Here is a 21,642-nt window from a genome sequence, read left to right as displayed (position 1 = left end):
ATTGATTGCAAGTATAACCAAAATGTGACACAGAAACATGAAGCAAGTGCATGCTGTTGGAAAAATGGTGCCAATAGTCTTGCTCAACACAAGGTTGTCACAACCTTCAGTTTGTAAAAAACACAATATCTGCTAAGTGCAATAAAGGGAAACAAAATCAGGATTTCCTGTATATGATTTGCCAATATTTTGTCCCTTTCTGTGGATATTCTTCTCACTCTCTTAAGTGCCCTTTGATATACATAGTTTCTAATTTTGAGAAGTCATCTTTGTGTTTTTTTCCTTTTTTTGGCCTGTGCTTTTGTCTTATATATAAGGAATCATTGTCAAAATCCAGTGGCATGAATATTTTCTTACTTTTTCCTATAATTTGTATAGTTTTAACTCTTAAGTTTAGCCCTTTGATGCATTTTGAGTTTTTATATTTTTAATATGGATATTCAGTTTTCTGGCACTTATTTGTTGAAAGAGGATACTTTCTCTATTGAGTGGTCTCGGCACCCTTGGCACCCTTGTCAAAAAGTATTTGACCATTGTCTAAATCAGTTTGGCTTGTTATAACAAATAACCATAGGCTGGGTGCGGTGGCTCACACCTGTAATCCTAGCACTTTGGGAGCCCGAGGCAGGCAGATCACTTGAGGTGAGGAGTTCAAGACCAGCCTGGCCAACATGGTGAAACCCCGCCTCTACTAAAAATATACAAATTAGCTGGAGATCACTTGAACCCGGCAGGTGGAAATTGCAGGGAGCCAAGATTGTGCCACTGCACTCCAGCCTGGCAACAGAGCAAGATCTGTCTCAAAAACAAATTTGTGGCCAGGCGCGGTGGCTCACACCTCTAATCCCAGCACTTTGGGAGGCCGAGGCAGGCGGATCATGAGGTCAGGAGATCGAGAGCATCCTTGCTAGCAAAGTGAAACCTCATCTCTACTAGAAATACAAAAAATTAGCTGGGCTACTCGGGAGGGTGAGGCAGGAGAATGACGTGAACCCGGGAAGCGGAGTTTGCAGTGAGCCGAGATGGCGCCACTGCACTCCAGCCTGGGCGACAGAGCAAGACTCCGTCTTAAACAAAACAAAACAAAACAAAAAACAAGGCTGGGCATGGTGGCTCATGCCTGTAATCCCAGCACTTTGGGAATTCAAGGCAGGCAGATCATGAGGTCAGGAGATTGAGACCATCCTGGCTAACAAAGTGAAACCCCGTCTCTAGTAAAAATAAAAAGATTAGCAGGGTATGATGGCGTGCAGCTATAGTCCCAGCTACTTGGGAGGCTGAGGCAGAGGAATTGCTTGAACCCAGGAGGCAGAGGTTGCATTGAGCTGAGATTGTGCCACAGCACTCCAGCCTGGGCAACAGAGCAAGACTCCGTCTCAAAACAAAACAAACACACACACACACACACACACAAAACAAACCCCCCCAAAAAAAACCAAATAACCATAGACTGAGTGGCTTAAACAACAAACATTTATTTCTCACAGTTTGAGAGCCTGGGAGGTCTAAGATCAAGGTGTTGTCAGATCTGGTGTCTGGCGAGACTCGGCTTCATGGGTTGTGGATGGTGGTTTTCTTGCTGTGTCTTTATACGGAAGAGAGTAGAGCAGGGAGCAGGTTATCTCATGTATCTTTTTGTAAGGGCAGTAATCCTATCACAAAGGCACCACCCTCATGACCTAATTACCTCCCAAAGGTTTTGTCTCCAAATACCATCATCATGGGAGTTACAGGCAGTATTTAGCAGCTTGGGCTATTTGTTCTTGTTGTTTGGCTTCACAACAAGATGTAGGAATTCCTAAATCTGGTGGTAGAATATTTTAAAAAATATATTCTATTTAAATATATTTTTAATTTATATATATTTTAACATATAATTAAATAGAATATTATATATTTTAAAAATACATTTAAATAGGATATTTAAAATATCCTATTTTTAAAAATATTCTACCACCAGATTTAAGAATTCTTACATCTTTCTTATAGAAAGAAGCCAGAGGAGAGGCTTTCCAGTCACGTGGTTCATGTCTGTACTCTGAAACGTCATCACGATTTTTTTTCCAATGAAAAGGGAATGGTTTTCTACTCTCAAAGAATGGAGAAATGCCATTTAGTTAGGTATTCACTGGTATTTAAATGAGATGGTTCCTCTGCTAGTTAGATTGCTCCTTGACAGGGTGCTTTCATATAGTGAGTGCTTTCTTTCACAGATCATCTGTTCAATCATAAGAATGTGCCTTATTTTAAAATGAAGAATGCATCAAGCTTTAACAGGTTTAGGCCGGGCACGGTGGCTCATGCCTGTAATCCCCACACTTAGAGAGGCCGTGGCAGGCAGATCACCTGAAGTCAGGATCGAGACCAGCCTGGCCAACATGGTGAAACCCCATCTCTACTAAAAATACAGAAATTAGCCAGGTGTGGTGGCACATGCCTGTAATCCCAGCTACTCAGGAGGCTGAGGCAGGAGAATTGCTTGAACCTGGGAGGCGGAGGTTGCAGTGAGTTGAGATTGCGCCACCACACTCCAGTCTGGGTGAGAGAGTGAGACTCTGTCTCAGCAACAACAAAATAAGATTTAACAGGTTTAAACAGAGTTCAAATTGTTTCATTGTTTAGATATTTGACTTTAAATTGCTTTTATGTCTTCTGTGAACTAACAGTTATATTTAGTTGATTTTTTTTCCTAAAATTTGCAGTTTTTTGCTAACAATTGAATAATCATAGGATAGATTTCTATACTTCTCCCTATCACATTCGAATATGAGAGTTCTTATCTCTGTTGGATATTGGCTTACCCAGAGAGTAAAGGCTCTTCTGTGGAGTAACCTTGGGACTGTGTAGACTTAAAATATTCTTGTTTAAGACATTTATGTTTAGAAGATACATTAATAGCCAAATGAAATTAAGCTGTGATAACATGTAACACTTTGCCCTCACCCTACCTACCAGCCTGACCAACACATCTTTCTTTCTTTTTTTTCTTTTTTTTTTTTAAGACAGTTTTTTGCTCTTGTTGCCCAGGCTGGAGTGCAATGGCACAATCTTGGCTTACCACAACCTCCACCTCCCGGGTTCAAGCGATTCTCCTGCCTCAGCCTCCCGAGTAGCTGGGATTACAGGCATTTGCCACCAAGCCCGGCTAATTTTGTATTTTTAATAGAGACAGGGTTTCTCCATGTTGGTCAGGCTGGTCTCGAACTCCTGACCTCAGGTGATCCACCCACCTCGGCCTCCCAAAATGCTGGGATTACAGGCATGAGCCACTGCGCCCAGCCAACATCTGACTTTCAATATGGGATGTTTTATCCCATCCGTTTATGTTAGCCACTAACTGCTTGCCTTTGATTCACCATTTTAATTGTTAATGTCAAGATATTAGTGACATGTTAAGTTTTGGCTTTTCTTCCTTTTTTTTTTTTTTTTTTGAGACAGAGTCTTGCCATTGTCAGCCCAGGCTGGAGTGCAGTGGCGCGATCTCAGCTCACTGCAACCTCTGCCTCCTGAGTTCCAGCAATTCTCCTGCCTCAGCTTCCTGAGTAGCTGAGCTTATAGGCACCCACCACCAAGCCTGGCTAATTTTTGTATTTTTAGTAAAGGCAGGGTTTCACCATGTTGGCCAGGCTGGTCTCAAACTCCTAACCTCAGGTGATCCACCTCAGGTGATCGGCCTCCAAAAGTGCTGGGATTACAGGCGTGAGTCACCACACCTGGCCAAGTTTTGGCTTTTCTACATTAAATAATTTTAGTTTCTGCTCTGTTCCCCTCCCCTAATACCTGAAAATTAGGAGAAGGATCTAATTAGATGTGGAAAAGCATTCAAATGCATAATAGTAGGTAAAATTAGATAACTGCTTATTTTGAAGAAATTTCACCAAAGAAACAAATGTTCTTTACATTATTTGTAAGCTTCCATTTACAATAGATTTCCAAGGTACTAGGCCTCTGGATTTTACCATTTGCCACTTAAACCTGAAATTGGCTAATAATCAGTGATCTCAGAAGAGCTCACCATAGGACAGCCTGAAACGTACAGTCCCGGAAGTGAAGTGCTTGTATGCCATCAATTACATTAATTACCAGTAGTTATAAGTCAGAAAGTAGACCCATGAAGAAAATGGATTCATCTGATAATATTTTCTATTCAAAATTTATTATATTCTATTCAACAGAAATGTACATCAAAACATTCACCCAGAAAACCAGGAGCTAGTAAGGGTACTTCGAGAACAGCTTCAAACAGAACAGGTATTGTATATATATTTATTTGAGGAGTAGATGTGATAGCTCCCTTTGCATGTGAAATTGTGATAGAACATTAGTAAATTACTTTTAGGAAACATGGGCTTCTTTCCGGCTTCAAATTACCTTATATTATTTTATAGATTGTATATTTGCAGAATGGGCAAATTGCCTAGCCTTAATCTATTCAGATGTCTTCATGTTTGTTTATTATTAATTTGCTTTAAAATATAGCAGTTTTCCTATTGTTTATTAGTGTAGAAATAATTGCTGTCTAATTGATCTTAATGAAATGTAGTGGAAAAACCCTTTTTTTCTGACATATATTCCCTAACATCTACAAAGAAATAACTAGAAGAGGTGGCTGTTTTGGTTTTTTTCTCCTTTTTTCTTCAGTTGCCAAAGTTGTAACAATAAAACTAGCTAGGCAAAGAAAAAAATTAATTTTTTTCCTGTTTGTTCTTTGCTTTTTACCAGATGGAATCTCTAAGAATTGGAGATATACTTTATGAAGCCTGGAATAAATAGGATATTGTACACCTTCATGCCGAGATATCTAACATCAAGAAACAAAATTAAAAATTCCTTTCCTACTGATCAAACTTCACTTCCAATAAGGGTTTCGTTTTTTTAATTAAAAAGAGACAGGGTCTCACTATGTTGCCCTGACTGCTGTCTAACTTTTGAGCTCAAGCACTCCTCTCACCTCGGCCTCCCAGAGTGCTAGGATTACAGTCTGGGCATGGTGGCTCACACCTGTAATCCCAGCACTTTGGGAGGTCGAGGCGGGAGAATCACTTGAGCTTAGGAGTTCCAGACCAGTTTGGGCAGCATGGCAAAACCCCGTCTCTACTAAAAATACAAAAGCTAGCTGGGTATGGTGGTGCACAGCTATAGTCCCAGCTACTCAGGAGGCTGAGGTGGGAGGATCTCATGATCCTAGGATTGAGGCTGCAGTGAGCTGTGCTTGCTCCACTAAAACCAAAGTGCTGGGATTATAAGTGTGAGCCAGCATGCCTGGCTCCAATAAGGGTTTTATAATTTATCCATTCACCAAATATTTTTTGAACATCTACCACATGCCATACATTTTCTAGGCATTGGGAATTCAATCGTGAATTAAACAGACAAAAATTCCTACCCTCATGGAACTTATATTCATTGATACAAGAATAACTTAAGCAGGGCCAGGCACAGTGGCTCATGCCTGTAATCCCAGCACTTTGGGAGGCTGAGGCGGGCGGATCACGAGGTCAGGAGATCAAGACCCTCCTGGCCAACATGGTGAAACCCCATCTGCACTAAAAATACAAAAATTAGCTGGGCGTGCTGGTGCACACCTGTTGTCCCAGCTACTTGGGAAACTGAGGCAGGAGAATCACTTGAACCCCGGAGGGGGAGGGTGCAGTGAGCTGAGATTGCGCCACTGCACTCCAGCCTGGTGACAGAGAGCGAGACTCCGTCTAAAAAAAAAGCAATACTTTAAGCCTATTAGTAGTACTCTGTTCCATAACAATTGTTACCCATAATTCATGTTGAGATAGGTTTTATAATTTACAAAGTGATTTCCCAAACAACAATCGTATTTAATCTTTAGACATAAGTAAGGCAATTATAATTATTCTCATTAACATATGAGACTGCTAAGATTTGCTAACACTGACACTAGCGATTTCATGACTGGGTTCAGCTATGGAGGGGCCCCAGATTGAAGTGAATCTTCCAGGTCTCCTTGCAGCAGTGTCCACTCATCTGCCTCACCTCTTCCTGAGGCCCGGCACACAGCTCTCAGAGTGAAAATAAGGCTGGCGATGTAGTCTATTCTTTGCTGTCTAGTATGACAGCCACCAGCCACCTGTGGCTATTCAAGTGAGTTAAATAGAATCTGAAATTAAGTCTTCTAGTCACACTGGCCACATTTCAAGTACACAATGGCCACATGTGGCTCGTGGCTACTGTATTGGACAGCACTGATAAAGATTTCAATTACTGCAGAAAGTTCTGTTGGACATCTCTGTTAATTGATTTTTGTCAGTTTCTTTAAAAATTAATAAGGAGAAGGCTAGGTGCAGTGGCTCACGCTTGTAATCCCAGCACTTTGGGAGGCTGAGGCAGGCAGATCACCTGAGGTCAGGAGTTCAAGACCAGCCTGGTCAACATGGCGAAACCCTGTCTCTACTAAAAATACAAATTTAGCCGGGCTTGGTAGTGGCCACTTGTAATCCCAGCTACTCCAGAGGCAGGAGAATCACTTGAACCCGGGAGGCAGAGGTTTCAGTGAGCTGCGATTGTACCACTGCATTCCAGCCTGGGTGACAGAGTGAGACTCTGCCTCAAAAAGAAAAGAAAAGGTGGAGAAGGGAACATAAAGTGCTGTACACTTTTTGTAGCATTAAAACTGACATAAGTGACTATAACATCAAGGTGTAGCCTTGGATCACAGAATATTCTGGTGATTTAGGGCTATTTTGGAAGTATGACCTTTTAGTTATGTTTATTATTATTTAAATTTATTAAATTTGTTTATTAATATTGAGTGGCAAAAATCTGATTCACTTAAGAACAGTTCCTATTTAGTAAATTTGATACTTTTTCTGTAATTAGATATTTTTCATGCTGGCAACTTTATCTGCTGGGTTCCATCAAAACAAGTTTTGATAAATAAGTATTTTTACAATACAATAACATAAGATATACGTTATGTAGACACTTCTTTTTTTTTGAGACAGGGTCTCTGTTGCCCAGGCTGGAGTGTACCAGTGTGATCTCAGCTCACTGCAGCCTCCACCTCTTGAGTTCAAGTGATTCTCCCACCTCACCCTCCCAAGTAGCTGGGACTACAGGTGCACGCCACCATGCCCAGCTAATTTTTGTATTTTGTGGTAGAGACAGGGTTTCACCATGTTGGCCAGGCTGGTCTCAAACTCTTGACCTCAAGTGATCCACCCACCTCAGCCACCCAAAGTGCTGGGATTACAGGTGTAAGCCTCCGTGCCCAGCCATGTAGACACTTTTCTAAGTCCTGAGGTACAATGAGTCCTACAGATAAATCCCTTGCCCTCATGATCCATCCTAGTGAGGTCTTTGATATCTGGATGTTTCTTGCATACGTGCAACACTTTTAAAATGAAAAAGACGTTGAAAATGAAAAAAGGGAAGACTTAGAAAACAGTTTGACATTTGATACTGTTTTCTTTTTGAGACAGGGTCTTGCTCTGTCACCTAGGCTGGAGTGCAGTGGTGCAGTCACGGCTCACTGCAGCTTCAACCTCCCAGGCTCAGGTGACCTCCCACCTCAGTCTCCCAAGTAGCTGGGACTACAGGTGCATGCCACCACCACTCTTGGCTAATTTTTCTATTTTTTATAGAGACAGGGTTTTGCCATGTTGCCTAGGCTCATCTGGAACTCCTGGGCTCAAGTGATCCACCTGCCTCGACCTCCCGAAGTGCTGGGAATACAGGCATGAGTCACTGCACCCGACCTCAATATTTATTATTGTTAGCTTATGCACTAGCTCAGCCTTGTGTTACTCAGAATAATTTATGTATTCCAGTAGAGTAAAAGATGAACTCTTGAGTTAATCTAAGTTTTTGTCTTTAAATTGTGTTTAGGAAGGAAAGTGGAGACCATGCAGCTTAAATAAAAACAATATAGCCTCATAATGTTCTTAAAATTATAACCTTAAACTATTGCACGTTTACAATGTGATGAGGGTTACACACTGTTGACTCTGTTCTCAAATATAATTTAACATGAGATACTGTTGAGGACTACATGTGTTGTATTCCAATGTGTGCACCTGTGTTCTTATTAGGATGCACCTGCTGCTGCTCGACAGCAGTTCTACACCGACATGTACTGTCCCATCTGCCTGCACCAAGCCTCCTTCCCGGTGGAGACCAACTGTGGACATCTTTTTTGTGGTAAGCAAACAACACTATACTTGGGAAAAGTGACTGTTTAGACCAAGACCAAGACCTCTATGTGTACAAAGGCTGGATTCCTAATTTTCTCTTTGTCACATTTTGTATTTTGCGAGTAGGGTAGATTACCTCTGATATCCTGCTCTACTTGTCAACCAAGTATACTTAGCATCTAAATAATATACTTACTTATTTACTTTCTATTTAGTTTGTCCATGTAGCAGCTATGGATTCAGAAGTTAAAGAAACTATTCAGCTTCCCCATAAACAGAAGTGTGTTTCTTTGGACAGTAGTTCAAGTAGATCCATAGCATGAGGGATTCACTGAGTCCCTCTTTGTTCATCACTCTTTGGGAGTTTCATTTATTATTCATCCTTCCCAGGGCAGGAAGGTTCTTCTCTCAAGAACCTGCCCAAGACCCTGCGTTGCCCTCCTGCCTCTTTTGACTCTGAGTTTGTACTGGAAGTCTTAAAGGTCTTAGTCTCAGTATGTTTGTCTCTGTCTCTGTCTGTCTCTCTCTCAACCTCTTGAGGTTTAATGAGGGAGAATGAGAACCCTAGAGCATGCCTTGGGGTAAGAAGGGAATAATTTCACACTTACTTAGTATCAGGAAGGAGTGCTTTCCACCACTCCTCATTTTTCCTGAATCTGCAGATTCAGGAAAATCTTCTATGGCTGATTATGCCATAGCAGGTTGAGGGGCAAAGTATCAGTTATTACAAGCCTATGTATTGGACATTAATATACTTCATCTAACCCCACCTATGAGGAAACAGGCTTTAGAGATATGAAGAAATGTTACAAAGAGACCAGGCACTGTGGCTCACACCTGTAATCTCAGCATAGGCAGGAGGATTGCTTGAGCCCAGGAGTTGGAGGCCAGCCTGGGAAACATAGGGAGACCCTGTCTCCACAAAAAATAAGAAATTAGCCAGGTGCAATAGCTCACATGTGCAGTCCCAGCTACTGGGGAGGCTGAGGTAGGAGAATCGCTTAAGCCCAGGAGCTTGAGGCTGCAATGAGCTGTGATCATGCTACTGCACTTCAGCATGGGCAGCAGAGCAAGATCCTGTCTCAAAAAAATAATAATAATACATTTTACAAAGAGTAGGCCAGCTGTTAAGTGACAGAGCCAATTTTTTTTTTTTGAAATGGAGTCTCACCTTGTCACCCAGGCTGGAGTGCAGTGGTGTGCTCTCAGCTCACTGCAACCTCCGCCTCCCAGGTTAAAACGATTCTCCTGCCCCAGCCTCCCAAGCAACTGGGATTATAGGTGCCTGCCACCATGCCCAGCTAATTTTTGTATTTTTAGTAGAGATGGGGTTTCACCATGTTGGCCAGACTGGTCTCAAACTCCTGACATCGTGATCCACCCACCTTGGCCTCCCAAAGTGCTTGGATTACAGACGTGAGTCACCACACCCAGCCCAGACAGAGCCAAAGATTTTAAACCTAGGTTTATCTTCAATCCCTGTGCTCAGTTCTGCATGATTAGTGGTTCATACAATAGTAAACACTGGAAGCCACTTTGATTTGTCCAGTCACTAGACCTAGTTTTTTATTGTTTCTGTTTAAACAGTTGTGTTCAAGATAGGGTCTTATTGCTCCCAAAATGTAGGAAATTTTCATATAGGGACTAATTTAAAATGTAGCATATAATCATCCTGTAAATTGTGTTGGCCCTTTTGTCTAACTTCGTAGTATAGAATTATTAGATACAGTGTTATTTGTGCAGTTGGAGATGGCATATTTGGAACCCATACCATGTAATGGCAGGGTTTTCTGTACCTTGTGCTCTTTCAGTAATCCAATTTCATCATTGCTTCATCCACTCATTCCAGTCTCTTCTTTAAGGTTTTCACTTAAGTAACTAACAAAGTATAAAACGCTTATTTCAGTTTTTAATCTTTTAATTTTCTATTGGAAATGCTAATCACCAGGCAAGTTATGAAAGATTGGGCAGGGAAAATTAAATGGGCATCAGAGAAGGTAGATACATTTCTCCTCTTGAACCTAATCCACGTGACACTCCTTTCCGACATTTGCTCTTGCTGTTCTTAAAACCTGAAGTGTCCTCCCTCCTGTTTTCTGCCTATCTAAATCTCATGTGTCCTATGAAGTTCAGTTCAAATCCTTTGTTCTCTACAAGTTACTCTCTAATGCATACTTCTCTGCACTCCTTTTTTGTATTTCTTTTTTTTTTTTTTTTTTTGTGAGACGGAGTCTCACTTTGTCACCCAGGCTGGAGTGTAGTGGCACAATCTGGGCTCACTGCAAGCTCTGCCTCCCGGGTTCATGCCATTCTCCTGCTTCAGCCTCCTGAGTAGCTGGGATTACAGGCGCCCGCTACCACCCCCAGCTAATTTTTTGTATTTTTTAGTAGAGATGGGGTTTCACCATGTTAGCCAGGATGGTTTCGATCTCCTGACCTCGTGATCCACCTGCCTCGGCCTCCCAAAGTGCTGGGATTACAGGTGTGAGCCACCACGCCCAGGCTTTTTTTTTTTTTTTTTGAGACAGAGTTTCATTCTTGTTGCCCAGGCTGGAGTGCAATGGCGCGATCTTGGCTCACTGCAACCTCCGTCTCCTGGGTTCAAGCAATTCTCCTGCCTCAGCCTCCCAAGTAGCTGGGATTACAGGCATGCGCCACCAAGCCCAGCTAATTTCGTATTTTTAGTAGAGACAGGGTTTCTCCATGTTGGTCAGACTGGTCTCGAACTCCAGACCGCAGGTGATCTGCCTGCCTCGGCCTCCCAAAGTGCTGGGATTACAGGTGTGAGCCACTGTGCCTGGCCCTTTTTTGTATTTCAAGTTAATATGACACAGTTGAAGATTTGCCTTCTACATTGATTTGAGTATGTCACCTGGGTCTCCTCAATTGGATTGCTATTGCTTGTTCTGAATTCTGAACACTTACTTGATCTGGAGGAATAAGGAACACAGGAGGGCTAAGCCAGGTTGCTCAGGCAAGAGCAAGAATACACAGAGGTTCCTGGAGGGAGAAGGGACACTAGTTCAGCACTTAGCACTTAGTTCAGATTCACAGTGGGACCTGGATAGTTGAAGATGCAGGTGTCCTACAAAAAAGAAAGTGGATTGGCTCCTTAAATACCAGACAGTGTTCAAAACTATTCCTTCACCTGTTATTGGCCTAAAGTTTGGTGCTTATACACTTGGCACACCTGTGCCTTCTTGAGGTCGCCAGACTCTTCCTTCAGGCTGTGTTGCCCATCTTCGGCTGGCTTGCTGCTTGTGAATACCTTCAAGCAGAAAAATCCAATCCCTCTAGTGCAAGAGTTGATTTGATTCTTGAACTGGACTATACACTTCATTAGGGCAGAGCATATAATCTTTTTGTGTCCTTTGATTCCTTGCTTGTACTATTTTTTTTTTTTCTGAGATGGAGTCTTGCACTGTCACCCAGCTATAGTGCAGTGGTGTCATCTCAGCTCACTGCAACCTCTGCCTCCCAGGTTCAAGCGATTCTCCTTGCCTCAGCCTCCCAAGTAGCTGGGATTTATAGGCACCCGCCACCAAGCCCGGCTAATTTTTTTGTATTTTAGTAGAGACGGGGTTTTACTATGTTGGCCAGGCTGGTCTTGAACTCCTGACCTCATGATCCACCTGCCTCAGCCACCCAAAGTGCTGGGATTACAGGCGTGAGCCACCGTGCCTGGCCACTTGTACTATTAATACCTAATTACTATTAGTTAATACATTGATAATTTGGTTTTCTAAACTCTTTTAAAAGTTGTGTTTTGTAACAGCAAATTTAGAACAGAAAATTTATGCTCTGATTTGTTGGTTGTTATATTTACAATGATGTTTAATTATTGTTTTATTTATATTACATAGGAAATATAATATTTTGTATGAAGCTTCATAGTATTAAGGCAGTTAATGTATACTTACTTTTGATTGTGTACAACTGTAGCTTAACTTGGAGGTTTTTTTTTTTGAGACAGAGTGTTGCTTTGTTGCCCAGGCAGGAGTGCAGTGACACGATCTTAGCTCACTGCAACCTCCACCTCCCAGGTTCAAGCAATTCTCCTGCCTTAGCCTCCCAAGTAGCTGGGATTACAGGCGTGTGCCACCACACCTGGCTAAGTTTTGTATTTTTTAGTAGAGATGGGGTTTCACCATGTTGGCCACGCTGGTCTCAAACTCCTGACCTCAAGTGATCCACCCACCTTGGCTTCCTAAAGTGCTGGGATTACAGGCGTGAGCCACCGTGCCCAGCCTTAATCTGGAATTTAAATTAAAACAATTTTAATGGCTAGGAGTTCTTACTAGATACGAATTTGCCTGAAGGTTGTCTGGATGAAGTAAAAAGTATTTTTAAATAAGGTGGTACTGTTAAAATATTTCAAATAGTTGAATCTTTCTGACGATATATGGACTTTAAAACATCAATATTAATGGATTGTTTGTTTTGTTTTGTCTATTAGGTGCCTGCATTATTGCTTACTGGCGATATGGTTCATGGCTTGGGGCAATCAGTTGTCCAATCTGTAGACAAACGGTAATGTTTTGCGTGCAGAAAGCGTCATTTATGCTATTTTGTACATTTTTATAGTTTTTGTATCTACATTTGGAATTATTCTTTTTAGCAGAACTTCATTTATCCAAATCTTGTTTGATGTTACTCTATTGTTTTTATTACTTTTCTTTTTTTTTTTTTTGAGAAAAGGTCTTGCAGTGCAGTGGCATGATCGTAGCTTCCTGCAGCCTTGACCTCCTGGGCCCAAGCAGTCCTTCCACCTTAGCTTCCTGAGTAGATGGGACTATAGGCATGTGCCACCATGCCTGGCTATTATTTTTAATTTTTAGTAAAGATGAAGTCTCCCTGCATTGCCCAGGCTGGTCTCAAACTCCTGAGCTCAAGCAATCCTCCTGCCTCACCCTCCAAGGGTGCTGGGATTACAGGCATGAGCTACCACGCCCAGCCCATGATTTTTTTTTAACTGTACCTGGCCCATGATTTTTCTTTTTAAACTGTCACTGAGATACCACTGAAAAAGGGAATCCTATTTGAAATCCTACAGTTGTAGTGAAAGACAACTGGTAAATGAATCCTTCCCAAAAATCCCAATAAAGTCTTTGTAGCAGTACCAGCAAAGGAATAACCGAACTACGTAATCAGACTTGAACATATATCCTCTACATACACTTGTTTTGAAAAAAATTTTTTTCCTTTTCAATTTATATTTAATCTGTCTTTTTCCAGTGAGGACCCAGATAGCTTTAAATGGTATATAATGACTTTTTTTTAAATGTTTTGTTCCTTTTAGAGACATGGCCACATTGCATTGTCCAGAACAGCTTAAACCATGACAGTTAGCATCGAAGCCACCTCAGGAGGGAGGCAGTAAGTAAACATGAATGTGAGACTGAAATGTCACTGCAGATGAGACATGCCAAATTCTCTCCATTTCTTTGATAAACTGGAGAAATGAAATACTGAACAATTCTGAGAAACCAACAATCTCAGTTTTTAAGTATGACAACATAGGACATTTTATCAGTTATACACTGTTTTTCATAATTTCCTTTATATTTATTTTTCATTTAAAATAAAAAAACAGGCTGGGCGCAGTAGCTCATGCCTGTAATCCCAGCACTTTGGGAGGCCAAGGCAGGAGGATTACTTGAAGCCAGGAGTTCGATACCAGCTTGGGCAACAAAATGAGATTTCATCTCTACAAAAAAATTTTAAAAATAAAATTAGCCAGGTGTGGTGGTATATACCTATAGTCCCAGCTACTTGGGAGGCTGAAGTGGGGGGATTGCTTGAGCTCAGGAGGTTGAGGCTGCAATGAGCTATGATCATGGGACTGCACTCCAGCCTGGACAATAGAACCAGATTATATCACTAAAAAAAAAGTATTCCTCCACTTAACCCATGGGTGGAATGTTCACACACACACACACACACACACACACACACACACACACACACTCTCTCTCTCTCTCTCTCTCTCTCTTTCTCTCTCTCTCCCCCCTTTGGCCTTTATTGTAGCTGTCTGTTTCCCCTCAACTGCCCTCTTATTTTGGTGTAAAGAGGGAGGTCCAAGTCATTTTCTTACCATTCTTGCTTCTACATTCCCAAATTCTGCCTCTTTCATATTTTACTTGTAGTCACATGGTCAGGAGGAAAACTGATGTTTCTGTATGCCTCTCTGGCTGATTTGATGTGTGACACAAGGCAATCAACATTGAAGCTTATGGCCGGGCGTGGTGGCTCACACCTGTAATCCTAGCACTTTGGGAGGTTTAAGGCGGGCAGATCACGAGGTCAAGAGATCGAGATCATCCTGGCCAACATAGTGTAACCCAGTCTCTATTAAAAATACAAAAATTAGCTGGGCATGGTGGTGCACACCTGTAGTCCCAGTTACTCGGGAGGCTGAGGCAGAAAAATCACTTGAACCCGGGAGGTGGAGGTTGCAGTGAGCCGAGATTGCGCCACTGCATTCCAGCCTGGAGACAAAGCGAGACTCCATCTCAAAAAAAAAAAAATTAAAAAAAAAAAAAAAATTGAAGCTTATTTGCCAGTACCACCTCTTGGCATCTTTTGCTCTCAGTCAGCAATATCCAAACCAAGGAGTAGGTCTGACATTACAAAAATAGTTCCAGGCCCTCCCCCTTCTTGGTTCTGCCCATGGCTTTTCATAGGGCATGTGTATAGTAGCCGGTGGTATCCTGTGTACCATCCATAAATTGACTAGAGGCTCAGAAGGTTGAGATAAAGTTGTCTTAATATAATAGCTCTTGGTTCTCTAAGCGAAGAGTAATTCATCCTGGAGGCAAGATAGATGGCAAATGCTTGTTCTACCTCCTGTTTTCAGTAGGCCCCTTCAGTAAATGGTCATGGAAATAGCAATACACAGGCCTTTGACTGGAACACACTCACTGCTTCTCCCCTTGAATGTGTGTACACCAACCACAGTCCTACCACTGTTTCCAGGCTTAGCTCAGTATCAGGCTTTCTGACCACCCCAGAAAGAAGAGATCCTCGCTCTCACAGCAGCATTCTTGCACCTGCCCCAGGGCCATGTAAGGCTGTCAGCCAGGTCTGCGTCCCCTTTCATTGTGGGTGTTGTAGTCACCCTGGAGCAGGCTTGTGTCTTCATTTTTTTGGCATACCTAGCACTTAGCAGAGTGCCTGCCCCGCCATAGGTGTTCCATTAATGTGTATTGAAAGAATGCATTTTCATTAACAAATTTGTGAAGGAACCAATGGCTGCACCTGCTGTTCTCACCACCTTCTGTGCTTAGTCACGCCTTCATTTAGCTGTTTGGAAAGCATGTAAGCAGTGGGAAGCCTTGGTTTTACAGCTGAACTGAGGAAGGATAAAACAACAACTAAATGATTTAAAACTAAATCGGCCACCACTCCTTCTTTTATGTCATCATACAATCATTAGTGACCATTTTCTGTAGGGGTGCTACGTCCTAAAGTGTATTTATTTTTCAAGGTACTGTCACCGTCAGATTACCCCAGTATGGTCCTGGGACATTTGTATATCCTTGTTACCACAACCATGAAGGAAGCATGGTTAAATGTATTATGTTATATAACAATATCAAAAATTTCTTTTTTTTTATTTTAGTAGGAATTGGTGTTTGAGAGCTGGTCCCTGCAATAACATAATCTTTATATTATGGTTGGTAGCATTCAAAGATCTTTCAAATACCAGTAAGAATAACCAATCATTATTTTAATACTGAAAAAAAAAAGTAATTTTTTTGTCTTAAAGTGACAGTTATATATTGTATGTCACTTTCCTCCTGAATGTTTTCTCATCATTCTTGCATCTTCAAATATCTGTCAGCCCAATTAGAGAACTACTGAATTTATCCCTAGTGTGGACAGGAAACTATTAGACCAGTAGTTGGATATGGTGCCTATTTTATCTTATAGGAGTTCAAATTCTATGCTGCACTGGATTTTATTGCAAAGCAGTTACTTACTCCCCTCCTCCAGGTTGCCTTTATTTAAAAATGAGTGAAATATAAATATAGAAGCCTTTACCATTCTATTGAATAATAACACAAAATGAAAAACATAATGATGCAGAAAGTTGAAATAATTTTTTTTTCTGTAATATACAGGTAACCTTACTCCTAACGGTATTTGGTGAAGATCATCAGTCTCAGGATGTTGTGAGATTGCATCAGGATATTAATGATTATAACCGGAGATTCTCAGGGCAACCCAGATCTGTAAGTAATGCTAAAGCATGTTCAAAGTTAGAGGAAGACACATTTCTTCTCTTTTGTAAAGTGAGGTTTACCAACAAGTATTCTTTGACTATGAAAAATCTTGGCCAGGCACAGTGGCTCACGCCTGTAATCCTAGCACTTTGGGAGTCCAAGGCAGGTGGATCACTTGACCCCAGGAGTTTGAGACCAGCCTGGGCAACATGATGAAACCCCATCTCTATAAAAAATACCAAAAAATTGGCCAAGAGTGTTGGCACATGCCTGTAGTCCCTGCTTCTTGGAAGGCTGAAATGGGAGGATCACCTGAGCCCAGGAGGTCAAGGCTGTAGTGAGCCATGATCGCATTATTGCACTCCCACCTGGGTGGCAGAGTGAGACCCTTTCTCAGAAAACAAGAAAAGAAAAAGAAAAAAAATATATCATTATATGTGTTCGGTCAAGTTTTTACCTTCATTGCTGCCAATCACTATGTTACAGCTTTCCCAAGGACTACAATTTTCTTTCTTAAAAAACAAATAGCATTATAAAAATTTTTATGAAAGAAAAACTAGCAGAAAAGCAATAGAAAAAATTAGAGAGAAATAGAAAATTATTTACTTCTATGTGATACTAAAACACCGTTTGTTTTTTGAGAAAAGTTACAACTGAAAACTTCAACAGTTTCACAGTTACGGTTTATTCTATTTGCCCTAGCCCCGTTTGAAATGTTCCCTTAAAAAATTCCAGGTTGGGGCCGGGCATGGTGGCTCATGCCTGTAATCCCAGCACTTTGGGAGGCCAAGATGGGCGGATCACAAGGCAGGAGATAGAGACTATCCTGGCTAACACGGTGAAACCCTGTCTCTACTAAAAATGCAAAAAAATTAGCCGGGTGTGGTGGTGGATGCTGGTAGTCCCAGCTACTTGGGAGGCTGAGGAAGGAGAATGGCGTGAACCCAGGAAGTGGAGCTTGCAGTGAGCCGAGATTGCGCCACTGCACTCCAGCCTGGGCAACAGAGCGAGATTCCATCTCAAAAAAAAAAAAAAAAATTCCAGGTTGGCCGAGTGCGGTGGCTCACACCTGTAATCCCAGCACTTTGGGAGGCCAAGGTGGGTAGATCACCTGAGGTCAGCAGTTCGAGACCAGCCTGGCCAGCATGGTGAAACCCTGTCTCTACTAAAAATGCAAAAATTAGCTGGGTATGGTGGCTTGTGCCTGTTGTCCCAGCTACTCAGGAGGCTGAGGCAGGAGAATCACTTGAACCCAGGAGGCAGAGGTTGCAGTGAGCTAAGATCATGCCACTGCACTCCAGCCTGGGCAACAGAGTGAGACTCCATGTCAAAAAAAAAAAAAAAAAGTTTGGAGGGATATGTTTATATGTCATCTTAGCTATTTAAAAGCAGAACACTGTACAGATAACCTTTCTTCCCCTTACCCTAGAAGTATTTGATAAATCAAAACCTAGCACATTTTACTGACTCATTCTTGTTTTATCAAAATCTAACACATTCTTAGAAATGTAAAACCGAATAAGTACTTCAAAAACTAGAATGTACTAAATCCAAATTTATATGGACAGCCCAGACCTCTCCTCTCTGAGCTCCAGACTCTGTAGATCCAACTGCTTCACTTCCATTTCAGCATGGGTGCTCCACAGGCATCTCTAACTTAACATGTGGAGTATTTAGCTGATTCCCTCCTTGACATAGTCTATTCTTTTCTCATTTTTTATTTCCTCCTCTTCTTCATTCCTCTCATCTGATCTATAAGTAATCCTATATTTTCTTTCTATTTTTGGGGTATCCTATTATTTTTACGGCATCAACATATTCTTGCTGGCAGGGCACAGTGGCTCATGCCTGTAATCCCACCACTTTGGGAGACTGAGGCAGGCAGATCACTTGAGCTCAGGAGTTTGAGACCAGCTTGGGCAACTTAGCAAGACCTCATCTCTACCAAAAAATACAAAAATTAGTCAGGCATGGTAGTGTGCACCTGTAGTCTCAGCTACTTGGGAGGCTGAGGTAGGAGAATTGCTTAAGCCCGGGAGGCAGAGGTTGCAATGAGCCAGGATCACGTCACTGCACTCCAGCCTGGGTGATAGAATGAGACCTTGTCTCAAAAAGAACAAAAATGTCTTGACTGTGTTGTTGTTGTTGTTGTTGTTGTTGTTGTTGTTTGAGACAGGGTCTCACTCCTTCCCAGGCTGGAGTGCAGTGGTGCAATCACGTCTCACTGCAGCCTCAACCTTCCAGGCTCAGGCCATCCTACCGCCTCAGCCTCCCAAGTAGCTGGAACCACAGGGGTGCGTCACCACACCTGGCTAATTTTTTGTAGAGACTAGGTTTTGCCATGCTGCCCAGGATGGCCTCGAACTCCTGGGCTCAAGCAATCCACCCCCTCAGCCTCCCAAAGTGCTGGGATTACAGGTGTGAGCCACCCTGCCCAGCCTGTGTCCACTTCTTTCAATCACTGTAGACATTGTACCGGTCCAGCCCTGTCATCTCTGCTCACAGCAACCACAGTGGCCTCCTCACTTCTACTTTTTTCCCTGCCACAGCAGCCTGATAAATATTTTCTGGACATAAATGAGACCATGATGCTCTTGTGTTTCAAAACTTCCATTTTGTTTGTTTGTTTTGAGGCTTGAGTGTGGTGGCGCAATCTTGGGTCGCTTGCAACCTTTGCCTCCTGGGCTCAAGCCATCCTCCCACCTCAGCCTCCCAAGTAGATGGGACTACAGGTGCATGCCACCACAACCCAGCTAATTTTTATATTTTTTGTAGAGATGGGGTTTCCCCGTGTTGGCCAGGTTGGTCTTAAACTCCTGGGCTCAAGTGGTCCTCCCGCCTTGGCCTCCCAAAGTGGTGGGATTACAGGCATGAGCCACCACTTGTGGCCCAATGTCTTTGAATGTTCCAACTCCTTACTGTGGCTTACAAGGCGCCACAGAATCTGGTCCTTCCTCCCTTTCCAAATTTCTGTTAACCACCTCAATCACCACCCTGCAGCCACCCTGCTGTATGCTCTCAGCACACACACAAACTCCTTCCACCTTAAGGCTGGCACACCTGACACTTCCTCTGCATGAAATGCTTGTCCTTCTGCTCTCATGGTGATTTCCCAATCTTTAGATGACAACTATCTTTTTCTTTTTTTTTTTTTTTATACTTTAAGTTCTATGATACATGTGCATAACGTGCAGGTTTGTTACATATGTATACTTGTGCCATGTTGGTGTGCTGCACCCATCAACTGGTCCTTTACATCAGGTATAACTCCCAAGTAGACCCTTCTTGGAGAAGCTTTCCCTGCTCTGTGGCTGCCCTCTGTACCTTTCCTTCATGGCGTTTATCATAGACAGCACTCAATTCTTGTTCGTTATCTTTCTCTCAGTAAACTAAAAGCTTCATAAGGGTAAGGTCCATTTTTATTTATTTACCATTGCCAAGTTTATTTATTCACCAGTGCCAAATTCAGTGCCTTAATGTGTGTTGAATAAATGAATGAATTACTGTTAAGGTAAGAATTGATACTGCTGCTCCCAGCCGAATATATTAAGCTATGCAGATGCTTCAGTGTTAAACAGACATGTGCTCATGCTCCATTGTTCCTTGTTCTGTGAGGTCGTGTACATTTCAGGGCATAGAGTTTCAACTGTTATGAATGATAATGGGTAGATTTACCCATTTTTCATTAAGCAGTAAAAAAACCTTAATCTAATCATGTTGTCCTCCATAATTATTTGGGAGCCTCTTCTGCCATTTTGATCCAGCAATTTTTTTTTTTACATATCCTCTGATGACATCAATAGGATGGTTCTTTAAAAATGCAACCTGTTTCAAATTTAAGAGCTACCACTGAACTTTAAAAAGTCATTTAACATTTTTCTTTTCATTTTGAGAGAGTCTCGCTCTGTTGCCCAGGCCAGAATGCAATGGCGTGATCTCAGCTCACTGCAACCTCTGCCTCCTGGGTTCAAACAATTCTCATATTTCAGCCACCTGACTAGCTGGGATTACAGGTGTGTGCCACCATGACCAGCTAATTTTTGTATGTTAGTAGAGATGGGTTTTTGCCCTGTTTGCCAGGCTGATCTCAAAACTCTTGGCTTGAAGCAGTCTGCTAGCCTTGGCCTCCCAAAGTGCTGGGATTACCAGTGTGAGCCACTGCATCCGGCCTTTAAAATTTTTCCTTCGTATTTTTAAAATGTGAAGCATACTATTACTCAATTATTATTTTTTGTGTCAGATATTTAATGAGTAAGAAAGCCTGGTATGTGATGAAATTATAACAGAATAAAGGCATTTAGCTCTTTAATATTCTGCCTCCTTCAAAGTTGGAGTAAGTTTATGCAGAAACATTTCTTACTAAACCATTTCATATTTCTTGTCAAATTATTAAAGATTTTGTATAAATGATGATACTATATTACAAGTGAACAAAATAGCTCTGAAAAAGGACAGAAAGGTATTTCAAAAGACATGCTGGCTGTTTGTTAGAGTATCTAAAGTCATTTACTATAAACTTTGTGAAAGTGGTAAGGCTGTTTTGCTTTAGATATTAGTTCTTCCACAGAACATAGGAAGTGATTATGAAACAACCATTCTTGTACTTTGGTGATCATTGTTCCAAAAGGAGTCACAAGATGGTTTTCTCTTGGTCTGGGGGTTTAAAAAACTATTTTCTCCTCACTTGCTCAGTTCTTTGTGTTTTTGTCTCTGTCTCCCTCTCAACTTATTTGGCACTTGTTACATAAAACGCCTATCTAGAGTTTGGGTGTATGACTGTTAACACAGAATGTTAAACATAGCAGAGGAATGACCAGAGGAAGTGATTCGCTGGAAGGAATCAGTTTCACTGCTATTCTTAAACTATTTAAACCTTCAAAGTTCCTATGTCTTTAATATATAATCACTTCTATATTGTCTGGCAAGTTATAAAGGTCTTTCATACACAGTATCTCTTTTAGTTATTTTTTTCTTTTGAATTTTCGTTCTTAACAGTCCTTGCACATACTCAGTTAGTTGTTGAATTATCTCTAGTAGGTTAAGCAACTGTTCCTAAGATGACCTGGCTAATAAGTGATTGATTTTGAATTCAAACCCAGATCTGTCTGACTTTAAAGCTGAGACTTACGCTCAAGTCTCAGACTCTAATCCTGTGCACTAGGTTCTTTGGTTTATTTTACTAACAAATCAGATGTTACTTGAGTTTTGCATTACTTTATCCCATATTTTAAGCTTGATGACACTTTAGTTGCTTT

General features: G+C 41.6%; 1 protein-coding gene across 9 annotated transcripts in view; it reads left to right on the top strand.

Moving 5' to 3' along the window:
* RNF170 (ring finger protein 170) overlaps positions 1 to 21,642 on the top strand; it is a 46,024-nt gene that overhangs the window by 21,008 nt on the left and 3,374 nt on the right. For 7 of the 9 annotated variants that reach the window (XM_017961985.2, XM_009212992.4, XM_017961986.3 and 4 more), the window contains 4 exons: positions 4,176 to 4,251; positions 8,061 to 8,169; positions 12,619 to 12,692; positions 16,286 to 16,396. In XM_017961985.2, coding sequence (XP_017817474.1) covers positions 4,176 to 4,251; positions 8,061 to 8,169; positions 12,619 to 12,692; positions 16,286 to 16,396 — 370 coding nt within the window. Of the gene's footprint in view, positions 1 to 2,520; positions 2,540 to 4,175; positions 4,252 to 8,060; positions 8,170 to 12,618; positions 12,693 to 16,285; positions 16,397 to 21,642 lie in introns of those variants that run through there. The other 2 variants (XM_021942280.2, XM_009212993.3) reach the window with 2 other exon arrangements.

This window comes from Papio anubis, chromosome 8, assembly GCF_008728515.1.
Source record: "Papio anubis isolate 15944 chromosome 8, Panubis1.0, whole genome shotgun sequence".
In the NCBI taxonomy this organism is placed as follows: domain Eukaryota; kingdom Metazoa; phylum Chordata; class Mammalia; order Primates; family Cercopithecidae; genus Papio; species Papio anubis.
Note: the sequence above shows the minus strand (reverse complement) of the source record. Positions and strands in the feature narration are given on the sequence as shown.